Source organism: Mobula hypostoma, chromosome X1 (genome assembly GCF_963921235.1).
Source record: "Mobula hypostoma chromosome X1, sMobHyp1.1, whole genome shotgun sequence".
NCBI lineage: Eukaryota > Metazoa > Chordata > Chondrichthyes > Myliobatiformes > Myliobatidae > Mobula > Mobula hypostoma.
Window position 1 is genome coordinate 18,163,381 of NC_086128.1, and position 13,911 is coordinate 18,177,291.

The window sequence follows — 13,911 nt, forward strand, 5'->3', positions numbered from 1 at the left end:
AGCAGGCGGTGAAAAAGGCGAGCGGTATGCTGGCATTTATAGCGAGAGGATTCGAGTACAGGAGCAGGGAGGTACTACTGCAGTTGTACAAGGCCTTGGTGAGACCACACCTGGAGTATTGTGTGCAGTTTTGGTCCCCTAATCTGAGGAAAGACATCTTTGCCATAGAGGGAGTACAAAGAAGGTTCACCAGATTGATTCCTGGGATGGCAGGTCTTTCATATGAAGAAAGACTGGATGAACTGGGCTTGTACTCGTTGGAATTTAGAAGATTGAGGGGGGATCTGATTGAAACGTATAAGATCCTAAAGGGATTGGACAGGCTGGATGCGGGAAGATTGTTCCCGATGTTGGGGAGGTCCAGAACGAGGGGTCACAGTTTGAGGATAGAGGGGAAGCCTTTTAGGACCGAGATTAGGAAAAACTTCTTCACACAGAGAGTGGTGAATCTGTGGAATTCTCTGCCACAGCAAACTGTTGAGGCCAGTTCATTAGCTATGTTTAAAAGGAAGTTAGATATGGCCCTTGTGGCTACAGGGGTCAGGGGGTATGGAGGGAAGGCTGGGTTCTGAGTTGGATGATCAGCCATGATCATAATAAATGGCGGTGCAGGCTCGAAGGGCCGAATGGCCTACTCCTGCACCTATTTTCTATGTTTCTATGTACAAGCAATCGAAAGGAATCTGCCAGCTCTCTGGAGTGGGAGCACAGTCACAAGAGTCAGTTAGAAAACCTGCTTAATAGAAATTTGGCAAATATTATTAGCCCTGATTAGCATCCAAGGGGTCAAAGCTTTAATGGAGATCAGCGTTTGCACAAACCATTTGTTCATGTGGACCACTCTCAGGAGAAAAAAAAACCTCTACAGACGTACTGTTGAAAGTATCCAGATTTGATAAGGCAATTCGAATGGGCAGGAAGCAAGAGGTTGCAGAGAGTGGTGGACTTAGCCCAAGGTATTATAGGTTCATCTCTCCCCACCATTGGTAGTATCTGCATGTCTCAAGCAGGAAACATCTATCAAAGATTCCCCGCCCCCCCCCCCCCCCACAAGCCTTGGCCAGGCCATCTTCTCACAGCTACCATTGGGTAGGATGTACAGAAGCTGAAGTCCCACAGCACCAGGTTCAGGAACAGCTACTTCCCTTCAACCATTTGGTTCTTGAACTGACCTGCACAACCCTGATCACTACCCCAGTAGAGCAACACTGACTACTTTGCACTACAATGGACCTTTTTTGGTCCTAATTGTGCTTTTTCTTGTAAATTTTGTGCATAATTTATGCTTAATGCGTTTATGATGGCTGATTATCTGATGCTGCTGCAGGTAAGCTTCTCATTGCACCTGTGCACAGGTGTAACACACACAAAATACTGGGGGACTCAGCAGGTCAGGCAGCATCTACGTTTCCGGCCGAGACCCTTCATCAGGACTGGAAAGCAAGGGGGAAGATGCCAGAATAAGGTGGTGGGGGAGGGAAGGAGTACAAGCTTGAGGCCAGGTGAGGGGAATGTAGATGAGTGGGGGAGGGGTGATATGTGGAAAGGGCTGAAGAAGTAATCTGACAGGAGAGGAGATTGGACCATGGGAGAAAATGCAGGATGGAGGAGCACCAGGGGGAGGTGACAGGCAGGTGAGAAGAGAAGAGGCAAGAGGAGAGCCAGAATGGGGAATGTAAGGGGGGGGAGGGGAAAGAAAGAGAAATTACCGTAAGTAGATGACCCCGATAGACTTGCAGATGAAGTGTTACCTCTAGTGTAGGAACCCTTGCAGGGATAAGTGCCAGGAGGGAGGGGCGATTGAACAAGGGAATCACTTCATATACATATTCACAAGTTCACGTGTACATGGACTTGCACGCACATACGATAATGAACTCTGTTTTGACTTCTTGACTTTGAACGCAGCTTGCAAGCTAACGGACAATTGTAGAAGGTCTCACAATACTGATCTGTTCATTTCTGGTCTGTGATGATAAGCATCATCTACAGGCCTTCACCAAGAACAATTGCATTATTGAAGCATGGAATTGCAAACTTAACTACACTGAAAATAATGGAAATTAGATCACTCATTTCCTTTGGTCACTTATGGTATTTCAATTAAGTCATGATGAGCTATACTTCAGCTTCACCCACGCTTACCTTATACTTGACAAAGACATAATAAACTTGATCTTAAAAATTCCTTTTGCCTCAAGATCCATAGATCTGGTTGGAAAATATTAGATTTCCAGATGTCCTTGCATAAACGTACTTCCTGCTTTTGTATGATAGGGTTCCTATTCTAAACTTGTGCTCATTAATTTACACAACTGAGGCATCGTGTTCTTTCCACTGCACCATCCGCCACAAGCGGGTCTTCCTGGCGGTCAATCATTTTAATTCCCATTCCAACGTGTCAATCCATGGCCACCTCACATGCCAAAATGAGGACACTTTCAGGGTGCAGGAACAACACCTTATATTCTTGTCTGGGTACCCTCCAACCTGATGGCATGAATATCGATTTCTCCTTCCAGTAAACAACTCCCCCCACCCCCCCTCCTCTATTCCCCACCATTAGCTTTTACTTCTCATCTGCCTATTATTTCCCATTGGGTCCCCTCCCCGTTCTCCTAAAGTCCACTCTCGTCTCCTATCAGCTTGTGACCTTTCCCACCTACCCGGCTTCACCTATCACCTTCCAGCGAGCCTCTTTCCCCTCCTCCCACCTTTTCATTGCGGCATCTTCCCCCTCCCTTCCCTGTCCTGAAGAAGGGTCTCGGTTCGAAACATCAACTGTTTACTCATTTCCATGGATGCTGCCTGACCTGCTGAGTTCCTCCAGTATTTTATGTATTGCTCCGGATCCAGCTCTCTAAACGTTTATCAATGTCCACTATGTGAACATTGAGATGACAACAAACAATCTGCTGGAGGAACTCAGCAGGCCGAGCAGCAACAATGTGTGTGGGGGGCAGTGTTGGTGGAAGGAATCGTTGACACTTCAGATTGAAGCTCTGCATCAGGGCTTTTTGGCCAAAGCAGCCTTAGAGCAATGTGGTCTCCAGTTAACTTTCACGTTAAAGATTAGCTCTATTTGTCACCTGTACGTCAAAACATCGGAACACAGAGTGAAATGTGTATTTTGTGCCAACGACCAACACCGGGGATGCGTAGGGGGCAGCCCGCAAGTGTTGCCATGCTTCTGGCACCAATATATCAGCATGCCGTAACTTACTAACCCTAACCCACGTCTTGTCTTTTGGAATGTGGGAGGAAACCAGAGCACTCGGAGGATATCCACGCAGTCATGGGGAGAACGTAAAAACTCCTTACAGACAGTGGCAGGAATTGAACTCCAATCCTCCATTCGCTGGTGCTGTAAAGCAGTGATGCTACTGTGCTGCAAACTACACCGTACCATGCCCATCGATAACATAATCAAGTGCCTCTACACTGATTCAAATGGAAGTGGCATCAAAAATGGGTTTAAGGACAGAGGGGTAATTCTTTAAAGGAATGCTGAGGGCATATTCCCCCCCCCCAACAACCACACAGAGGGTGGTGGGTAGAGGGAACAAACTGCCTGAAGCAGGTACAATCTCAGTACTTAAAAAGCATTTGGATAGGAAAGGAATGGAGGAAGGCAGGCCAAATGCAGGAAAATAGGACAAGCGTAGTTAAGCTTCTAGGTTAGCATGGACTAGTCAGGCTGAAGGGTTTGTTTTAGTGCTGTACAATTCTATAATTATGACTAAGAGGGCACAGGTTTAAGGGGAGAGGAAGGAGGGGAGGATACAATCCGAGTCAGAAATAATCACTAAGTTTGAGAGCCATTTGAATAGACAAGGTATGGAAGGATAAGGACCTTGTGTGGGTAAATTGGATTAGTGTAAAGGGGCAAAATGCTTGGCATGGTTGCTGTTGGCCTAAGAACCCATTCAGTGCTTTGCAAAAGTGAACAAGTGTGTCAGAAAGTTTGCAGGAAAAAGCAGTTAAAATACCACCCGGTGCAGTTGATTGAGATGGAGAGTCGCGTGAAGGAGAGTTTTTGTGGTCATCAAAGCACTGTGAGGTATCAGTGGAGATTGTGAGAAAAGGGCTTGCAATAGTCTGATGTGAATGGCGTGCGCTCTCCTTGCAATTTCACTCACTTACTTAACTGCAAACAGGAGCTGAAATTCTGGCCAACCCTTTGCCCACATATGCTTCAACTGACACCAAAATAATATACCACCCTGAGTAATAGGAGCATGCAATCAAATCTTCTGATGCTGCTGCTAAGCAAACATATCCTATAGATTCAATGCTGGTTTTCCTACAGGAATGCTATACTTCTAGGATTGATAAAAAAAGAGATGCAAGCCACGAAATTGGTTTGCGGTGGAGATATCTGTATTAAGTTAGTGATGCATGGTGGACTAATAAAGGCTTCGTACATTGGCTTCTCATGGCAAATTCCTTTTATGCATAAAGCCCAAGCTGTCATGAATAATGAAGAAGATGGTGTTGTAGAACATGTCCCCCACCTCTTCCACCCCCCCCCCAACAAAACATTATGGAGCAAGTGCAAGAACTTTAGGGAATTAAGAACACAAGAGGCCCACTAGGGTCAGAGGCGCTGGAGATTTCAATTAGTGTGTGATTAGGACTTTGAGGATCAGTTGGGGCCATCAGGGTAGTCACTGGGCCAGAGTCCATTGGTGAGAACTCAAGGGGGACTGCTCACTGGCCTTGACAGCCTCAGACCACTGGCCTGGAAGTTGCTTTTATAAGACTCACTCATGGAAGCATCAGGCATGTTGCAGCATAAATAACCTGTGCTACACATGTGCACTTGAGGGCACTGAAAGGGCTGGAGAGAGTGGACGTGAAGTGGATGTTTCCGTTAGTAGGAAAGTCTAGGATCTGAGGTCAGAGCCTTGGAATAAAGGGACATCCCCTTAGAACTGAAATGAGAAAGAATTTCTTCAGCCGGAAGGTGATAAATTTGTGGAATTTGTTGCCTCAGACAGTGGTGAAGGCCACGTTACTGGGTGTACTTAAGTCAGAGATTAATAGGTTTTTGACTGGGAAAAAGGTTAAGGGTTATAGGGGAATAGGGTTTGGAGAAAATCAGCCATGATTGAATGGTAAAAACTGACTTGATGGGGAAAATGCACAAACTCAGCTCCTCAGGATGTCTCAGTGCAGAAGTCCCGAATACAAGATGGTCACTTTCACAAGCCAATAAAATAAAATTCCTTGGTTCAGTCCATGAAGTTATGCTGTGTGAAAGCATCTCTGATAAACACTTTATACCAGTATATACCAGTAACTCAGGATCTACAGTCAGTGCAGACATTTACAATTTATTTTGTCACCCTTACCTTTCGCGAATCAACAGCAGCATACATAATATCCATCCAACCTTTGAAAGTAGCCTGGAAAGAGCAAAATTAAAACCCAGTCAACAATGTAGTACTTTCACCTCTTCTTCTCTCTAAGTAAAAAGCTATCATTTCCTTATACACTGTCGCAGAAGTCCAACATTAATTAGTCAGAGTTAGATTAGATGGCAGAGACTCCCACCCCCCCCCACCCCAAGGTGGAAATGTCGAATACTAGAGTGCATAGGTTTGAGGTGAGAGGGGAGGCAGGGAAGTTTAAAGATATGCAGGGTACAGACTAGTGGGTGGCTGGAACCTGTTGTTAGGGAGGTAGTGAAAGCAGATTGAACAGTAACGTTTAGAGGGAATGGGCAGAGGGGGAATGGAGGGATAGATGATGCCATGTGCAGGTAGATTGGATTAGTTTAATTTGCACAGACGTTGTGTGCTGAAGGGCCTGTTCCTGTGCTGTACTGTTCTATGTTCTATCAAGTTCCATTGTTTCCTTTGGAAAAGGCAGGTGAATGGGGCCAAGATTAAAAAAAAATCAGCCATGATTGAATGGCACAGCAGACTCGATGAGACCAATGGCCTAATATTGCTTCTGTACCTTATGGTCTCTGTGATAAATTGGAACCATGTTACATTGATACCAGCAGGTAGCATTCTTCTGAAATTGAGTTGTCTTCACTGGTCCATTTATTGCCCACCTGATGCAGGTAAAAGCATGGCATTCCCACGGTTATTATGCTACGTAGATGTCAAGCAGAAAGAGAACTTTACTATAGCAGTAATGAAATGCAAAAGAAACTCACCACTTGCAACAAAGCCAGATAACCAGCTCCCACATTATCAAAGTTGATCTTCACATTCTTCCAACGAACGTCACCATTACTCGATTCCATCAAAGCCTCACAGTCAGTCTTGTTGTTTATTTCCTTGGGGAGAAACCTATGTTCGGATGTTTCATTAAAACAGAAATAATACTTTCCAGCAAAAAGGTTCACTCCCATTATGCTGAAAATGAGCCAGAAGATGAGACAGACCAGCAGTACATTCATAATGGAAGGGATGGCACCCACCAAGGCATTGACGACAACCTGCACCAGGACGCAGAAAGAAGAAAATCAATGTGAAGGGAAACTTCAGTCAGGCCACAAACCAGGGACTTTAGGTCAGGGTTTAAGCTGCTGTCACCTCACTGCATAGCTAAATACTACACCGTAGGTCCATCAACTTTGACTTTTAAGTTACAAAACTGCTTGTGTGATTGATCCAGGAATCCATAGAGATATTTGTGATCCTGACATTTAACGGAACAATTATGGCTGTTATTTTCTTCAATAAGTTAGCTTCCATACTTCTGTTGCTCAGCTTAAACCCTGTCATTCCAATTCCACTCGGGAATAAGCGGTCAATGGTCAAGTTAATGGCTAAGCGTGCAATCTCGCAAGCTGCTTGTAAGCGGACATTCTGCAGTGGTGATTAAGATACACATGCAAATTATAGAACAGCACTTTTATGCCATTTCCTGCATACTCAAGAAACTTTAAGCTCTTTGCAATGCATATCACTAGATAGTGGGTAAAAGCACAGCTGAGTGAAATCGAGCTTTAAAACCAACTACAATAAATATTCCACGTTTTGTTCTCATTATGCTTTAAAATTATATTGTGAAACTCTAAAAATGTTAACATGCCAAATAACTGTTATATATATATTTTATATTTAGAGTGACAGAATGACAGTTTTTTTTAAAACACCCTTGGTCTCTTGGGCCATGTCCCACTGTCCCCTTTAGAGGTCAGGCACCAAGGAGGATCCAAGGTTTGCGTGCTTTGCTCCTCCATTAATGGCCACTAGAAGGTGCTCCAGGGCAGCTACAAGGGTTTCTACATCCAGATCTCCCCTCCACGTTTGTGGAAACCAACCAATCTTCTTTCTACCTTGGCACCTCTCGTAGAAGATGAGCTGAAATTGACTATTCACTCCAGAGTCCTACGACTTCAGTGTGACATATCATTATTCAAAACTACAAATTAAGTTCAGAACTTCCAAATTTCATTGAATATCTTCCATCCCTCTCTAACCTGCCTGCACCACAGATCACCTATGGCAGAGATCGGCCAGGCCCTGCGCCCATGTTCAATAGCAAATAATTATTCTCATGTTACATAGTCCCTTCTCTGCAGTGACACCGGGCTTCACGCTGACATTGTCCCAGCAGTATGGCCAAGACTGCAATCTTAGCGAACCCAACCCCAAGTCCTGTCACTTTAATGCCACTACAGTGGTGCTCCAACCCACTATGCCACCTGAAGTTCAAAACTTCTCAATGAACTTTATCAGATATGCAAGACAAAGTTGATGTGCATTGAAAGATATTAATATTCAATAAGCAGAAATGAAAGTAATCAGTGCATTTTACTGATGGAGTTGATGTCATAGTTTTCTCAAAGGCTTCTATTTTCTCCCCCCCCTCCACAAAATTTATCAAATTACTGAATGCGATTGAGTGTGACAATACATTCAATTCTGAAGTACCATTCATAAATGTACCTCAAAGCTTTTGGACTTCATGTTGGAAAAGTGATTCTATTGCTCCGTGTACCATAAAACGTAGCAGTTGCTCTCTCACTGCAGAGACCAGAGCTTTCTTTTTCCCTTCTGTCATTGATACTGATAGACAAGCTATACTGAGATACTATACAACTAGCTCCTTGCAGCCAGCAAAAATGATGAAAACAATCAAGTAACTTGATCCAGATCAGATCGCCTGTTGAATCTGACCCTGCGTAGAACAGTAAAATTATCAAAATAAAAATGCATAATGATTTAGGGGTCCAGATATAAAAAATCATCAAAAGCCACTGCATTGGTACAGAGTGTAATCAAAAGGCCAATGGAAGATCTGTTTTTATTTCAAGATATCTAGAATACAACAGACTGGAAATTATCCTTTAAGCTGCTTAGTCCTAGGCAACATGTTTCGAAAAAAAACCTCAACTTTGGACATTGTGCAACACATTCAGCACAGTGACACTGGAGACAGAGGATTAAATGATGCAGGTAGGCTGCGTATACTTGGATTGCAGTTAAGAAAGTTAAGGGATCTTCTGATCAAGTGGTTCAGTGGAGTAGATGGAAAGACATTACTCCCTCTGTTGGGAAACACAAACAAGAGGGCTCAGTCTTAAGATTATGGTCAGCCAGTTAGGAGAGAAATTGGGAAACATTATTCCCAACTCATCCCTACCACCATCCCAAATACTCACACGTGCACACATACACAAGAATTCAGGAATTCATTTCCTCAAACAACTATGGATTCTTGGTTCATTAAATTATTGATATCATTAGGTTTTTGTTAGCTATATTGGAATAAAGAGAAAAAGCAGAACAGGATATAGACCAGTAAACAATTGAATTATTACAATTGGCTACTCCTGCTCCAAAGACATGCCCAAAATGCAATTCTGGAGAACAGCTAATAATTCAAAATGATGAATATTTTATAAATCCTCACAAAGAACAGAATGTAAAGGATTACAGTGCACTGTGTTGGAAGAGTGTGCTATAAAGACCTGAAAAAAAAGACTTGAGAATCTGAAAGTATGACCCTATTATACCGCCCCAATTGTGCTCTGACATAAAGTATCTGAACTCTCACACATTTCTAAATTCAAAAGGTTTTGAATTTCACGAGCACATGCAGGTGTGTAAAAAGAAACCTACAAAAACAAATAAAATGCTGAAAATACTCAGCAAGTAGAATTGTGGAGAGAAAGGTCAGAGTAATGCTTCAAGCTGATTACCCCTTGGAGAATTTAGAAACCAGCCATATTTATTGCAGGGAAGTGGAGGGACAGAAAGAAGGAGGAAGTGTACACAATGGGGTGACAGTCAGGAGATGGATGACACAGAATTGTGTTGACCAGGGAAGTGTGTTGAAGCTTGTTAAATTGGCATGGGAGGCACAAATAGAGGGCGAAGAAATAAAATGTTGGAAACCTCTCGGCTCACACCAATCAGTATCATCCATTCTCTTTTGGTCTCCACCCGATCATAGATATTCCCTTTGCTCTCCCTACTCTTCCTTCTTTTCTGGAATTCAAACATGCCTACTTTCTAATTTTTAAGCAAGTACTAATGAAAGATCATCAACCTGGAATGTTAACCATTCCTCTCCCCTGAGACACCATCTGCCTTGCTGAGGATTTCCAGTACTTTGCTTTCAGTTTAGATTTACAGCATGTACAATTTTTTTAAAATTGTTAAATTTAATCCTGTTTCTTTTCTCTTACAAAAGGAATTGTCCAAACTTTGTAGGACAGGAGCCTTTGGAGATTTGAATGATGCTTGTGGGTGAAGCTAATTACACCATGGATTTAAACTGGTAGGAAAAAATGTAACTGGACTAGCAATGCCTACTAAATGAAGTTAGCAACTGTTAGTTGGCTTTTTTTGTGTTATGAACTTTCATGGAAACTTCTAAAATGCAAAATAAATCTATAGGAGCTGTTAATGAATTAAAAGAACTGTTCATCGATAATTTCTTACCTACTTCTTTTGAAAACCCTGGAGAAGAAAGCGTCTTCTCCTGTGCAAAACTCAAACTAATTCAATAATTTTCTTGGGATAACTAAGCTTTTCTATTGCTTTATTGCAAGTCTTTGCAAAGTAATCCTTTAAGTGTTAGCTTTTGAAGTTGCGATCCCATTATCACCATCATTAAAGAAGAAGAAGAAAGCCCGTAACTCCAAGTGGAGTCATTGGGACGCCGTCATGACGGCGGTTTTTTTTTTAGCAGGCTTTCTTATTTTTATGAGGCCGAGTTGCTAGCTCGACGCTCAACCCAGCACGGACAGAGAGCGTGCAAGGGAGCTGACTGGATTCGAACTCGGGAGCCTTTGCTCCAAAGTCCGGCGCTGATGCCACTACGCCACCAGCCAGCTACCATCATTAAAGAAGCCACTAATTCCTGACTACCTTCTTTGCTCAATTGCAATATTTTGGGATGAATCTCCCTATGCAGGCGATGGTGAAAGGTGAAGTCCGTGACTTACTGAGAGATAGACAATAGTACACCTGTCACTCAACTCCACAAGCAGTGTCCAGTCTTGCTGGAATGGGGAACAGATTGGGAATCCACACTCCCAATTACATATAAAGGCATCCGTTAGTCTTGCAAGACCATGGATCTGCACCTGGAAAGTCTTCACTCTCCAGGGCGCAGGCCTGGGCAAGGTTATATGGAAGACAGGCAGTTGCCCATGCTGCAAGTCTCCCCTCTCCATGACACCGATGTTGTCCAAGGGAAGGGCAAGGGTCGATACAGCTTGGCACCAGTGTCGGCGTAGAGCGCTGTGTGATTAAGTGCCTTGCTCAAGGACACAACACGCTGCCTTGGCTGGGGCTCGAACTCACAACCTTCAGGTCGCTAGTCGAATGCCTTAACCACTTGGCCACGTGCCCACAACTCCCCACCCCCAATTACAAGGCAAAGGCAAATCTAAGCAATTTTAATCATTTTCTTTTAATTTAATACTTCAAATGATTTCTAAGTGCTCTTAATTTTATCTTTTAATTTTGTTATAAAATGTCTCTGAATGTCAGAAATATTCAAAGATGGCTAAATTTCAAAAGAGAGATTTAATGATTAGCTTTATTTGTCACATGTACATTGAAACATACAGTGAAATGTCATTTGCATCAAATCTAATCAGCAAGGATTGTCCTGGGGGCAGCCTGTCATACTTCCAGTGCTAATATAGCATGCCCACAGCTCACTAATCCCTACCCGTATGCCTTTAGAATGTGGGAGGAAACTGGAGCTGTAATAGCATTATGTTACAGTGCCACCCCTCTCCTGCTAAATCCCAAGGTCAAGCCATTGTCTGGCTTGAGAAGTTTTAAAAAAAACAAAGACTGGCCCACTGTATCCAGATTAGGTGAGAGTGCACGTGTGGAGTGAAGGTCAGATCAAGCACATTCTGCCCAGTGTTGAATTAGACATCCTTTTCATACGCCTTTTTTTTTGTAACCCCTCCTATCCATTTTGTTGACTTTATGTCCCCCTATTCGCCAGGATCTGTGCTTGTTTTACACTTCTACTCAGGTGCTTCATGGCCATTTCTTTTTTAGAAAACAGATCTTTTGCCTTTTGAGGGTAGAAGTTGGTTCTTTCTAGGATTCAATACCACCTACTGATCATGTCATTTCACCCCTTAACAGATTTGCCCAACCGAGCATTGACTGTGCATCTCATCTCCATTACATCAGACGAACCAAAATCTAGAATCATCAGGCAGCTGTTTGGTGCTTTCTTCCTTTCAGGCGCAATATTGAACTCCGTTACTATGGTCAGTCATATAAATATTGTTATAGTAACCCAATAATTAAATCTGGCTCAATTATTCGATCTGATACAGCCAGCACTTTTGCTGGTGTTGCAGAGAACTCTCCTGAATGTATTCTAGAAAGTTAGTATCTTTCTGACACAAAATAAATTAATCTAACCCTTCCCTCCTACACAACCCACAACCCTCCATTTTTCCATTCTAATTCTCTGGAGACACCTTTAGAATTCAACATGGAACTGCAATTCTTCTTTCATTTTCCATATGGATAATGCTAACATATTGATGATTTCAATTCTTTGATGTCTGTACATGCATTCATTGCCAGAACTTGTCAAGCTCCTTTCTCATTAATGTGATCATATTTAGTGTATCAACAATAAATACTTTGTCTCTTGTAGATATCAAATTGATATATTATTCTATACTTTCATCATTCATTACAGCTTCATCTTCCCTATGTGGTCTCCAAAATTCTCAAACGCATAACCAATTGTTTGGATATTGCAAAATTAGTGGTAAAATACAATGGGCAGATTCCATTCCCCATCAGCAATTATATGCCAAAAGCAACCTTTCATATTCACAGCCTTGACCATGAGCACTTTCTCAGATTTGAGAGAGAATGTCACCCACAGAAACTTCAAGTGTTCTTGGATTACTGCACATTTTATTATTTACTTTCACTCGCACCACTGAAGAGAACGAACAAGTCAGGGCACACTTCCAACCAAGAAGCTAATTATTGTGCTTCTCAACGAGCTGGCAACTACGATCTTACAAATAAGAGTGCCCAAATTTCTTTCTCATTTGAAGACGTCCAGTACTTGTTCAGAACATGTTGTTTTGAGAGGTTAACATATTGTTCTCCTGAATCACCACACTGCATTTACTGACTGACTCCAACACCCTAGACAATCCATACCTAATTGGTCATTGTTGAAGCTCAGTACAGTACTGCTCGTTCTTTCTGAAGTTCCTGGAAATGACTAGTCATTTCCCAACTTGCTTTTTAAAATGAACAGTAAGGCATTAGATTCCTGAAGTTCCTTAGCTTTGTTTATCAGTCTACACAGCTTCAGCACTGACAATAGAAGCAGAGTCTATCTGAAATCCAATTTCTTTCTACTTAAGAACAAGATAATTTGTTAGTCTATTGATCTTGCATTAATCTGATAACTTCAGACTAAATGTGATATTTCACATGTTACGGAGAGCTGTGTTTAGACATTACACCATTGAAAGGCTGTCCTTATTTTGACGTCTGGATTTTGGAAGCTTGGCTGAGATGCACTTTTTTTTCCCCATTCCTCTTCTGGTAATAAGGCAAGTTTTTGATATGGCATGATGTTTTCCATGTTATTCAGAGTTCATTTCCAAAATATATTGGACATTACAGCTGATCGTCCTCCCAATCTTCATTCTGCGGCATTGAAATTTTGCATTCCTAGCTCAATTTTTTTTTTGGTTGCTTCATCAGCTTTACATCAAATCATTTTTAATGTTGGTTTTAGCTCTTCTAAATGCTTCCCCTTGATCACCCATTGTTGTAGTAAACACCATCTTAGAAGTTGCTTGGTGCTGGACTGACATACTAAATGGAAGTGTGAGATGGGCTCATGCATTTTTGGTGGTCCACTGCACAACTGAACTGCTCAAAGTCCACGCTGTCCTGTGTGACAGAACATGCTTGTTCTGTGTCCTTGCACTACAGAGGACCTTGGGCGAGCTGCAGCTTGTGTTGAGGGTGGGAGGGAGGAAAGAGCCAGTAAGTCTTTAAGTGACGTGGAATTTGGGAAGTGAATTCACAAATGATTTGGAGCTGTTTTTTTGGGTGGGAGGGGGAAGAGAGTGGTGAGGTGAGGATGATAATGGTGTGCAGGAAGATAATTTGCAAGGACCTGGAGAGGATCATGTAAGTGTTGCAAATCCAGTGCTCGTCTGCCCATTTGGATGGTTAGTGACATTTCTCAGCTAGTTTTTAGTTTTCCAAACTTTATTTAATGTAGCACTTGCTACTGCTTTCAGTTTTTAAACAAACAAGACTTCCAATCCACAAAACCAGCTATACCTAGAAATTGGATTATGTTGTACTATTTCAAGACGCTTCATTGTTTGCATCACTTTAGAAATTAGATGGAATCTTCCAGATGCAATTCACCTGACTTGGCTACTACACCAGACACGGATCAAGCAAC

The 13,911-nt window shown here is 42.4% G+C and overlaps 1 protein-coding gene across 1 annotated transcript in view; it reads right to left on the minus strand.

The window, feature by feature from the left end:
• LOC134340380 (sodium channel protein type 8 subunit alpha-like) overlaps window positions 1-13,911 on the minus strand; it is a 257,867-nt gene that overhangs the window by 15,695 nt on the left and 228,261 nt on the right. The window contains exons 23-24 of the mRNA XM_063037560.1: window positions 6,170-6,454; window positions 5,355-5,408 (exon numbers count right to left, since the gene is read on the minus strand). Coding sequence (XP_062893630.1) covers window positions 5,355-5,408; window positions 6,170-6,454 — 339 coding nt within the window. The remainder of the gene's footprint in view (window positions 1-5,354; window positions 5,409-6,169; window positions 6,455-13,911) is intronic.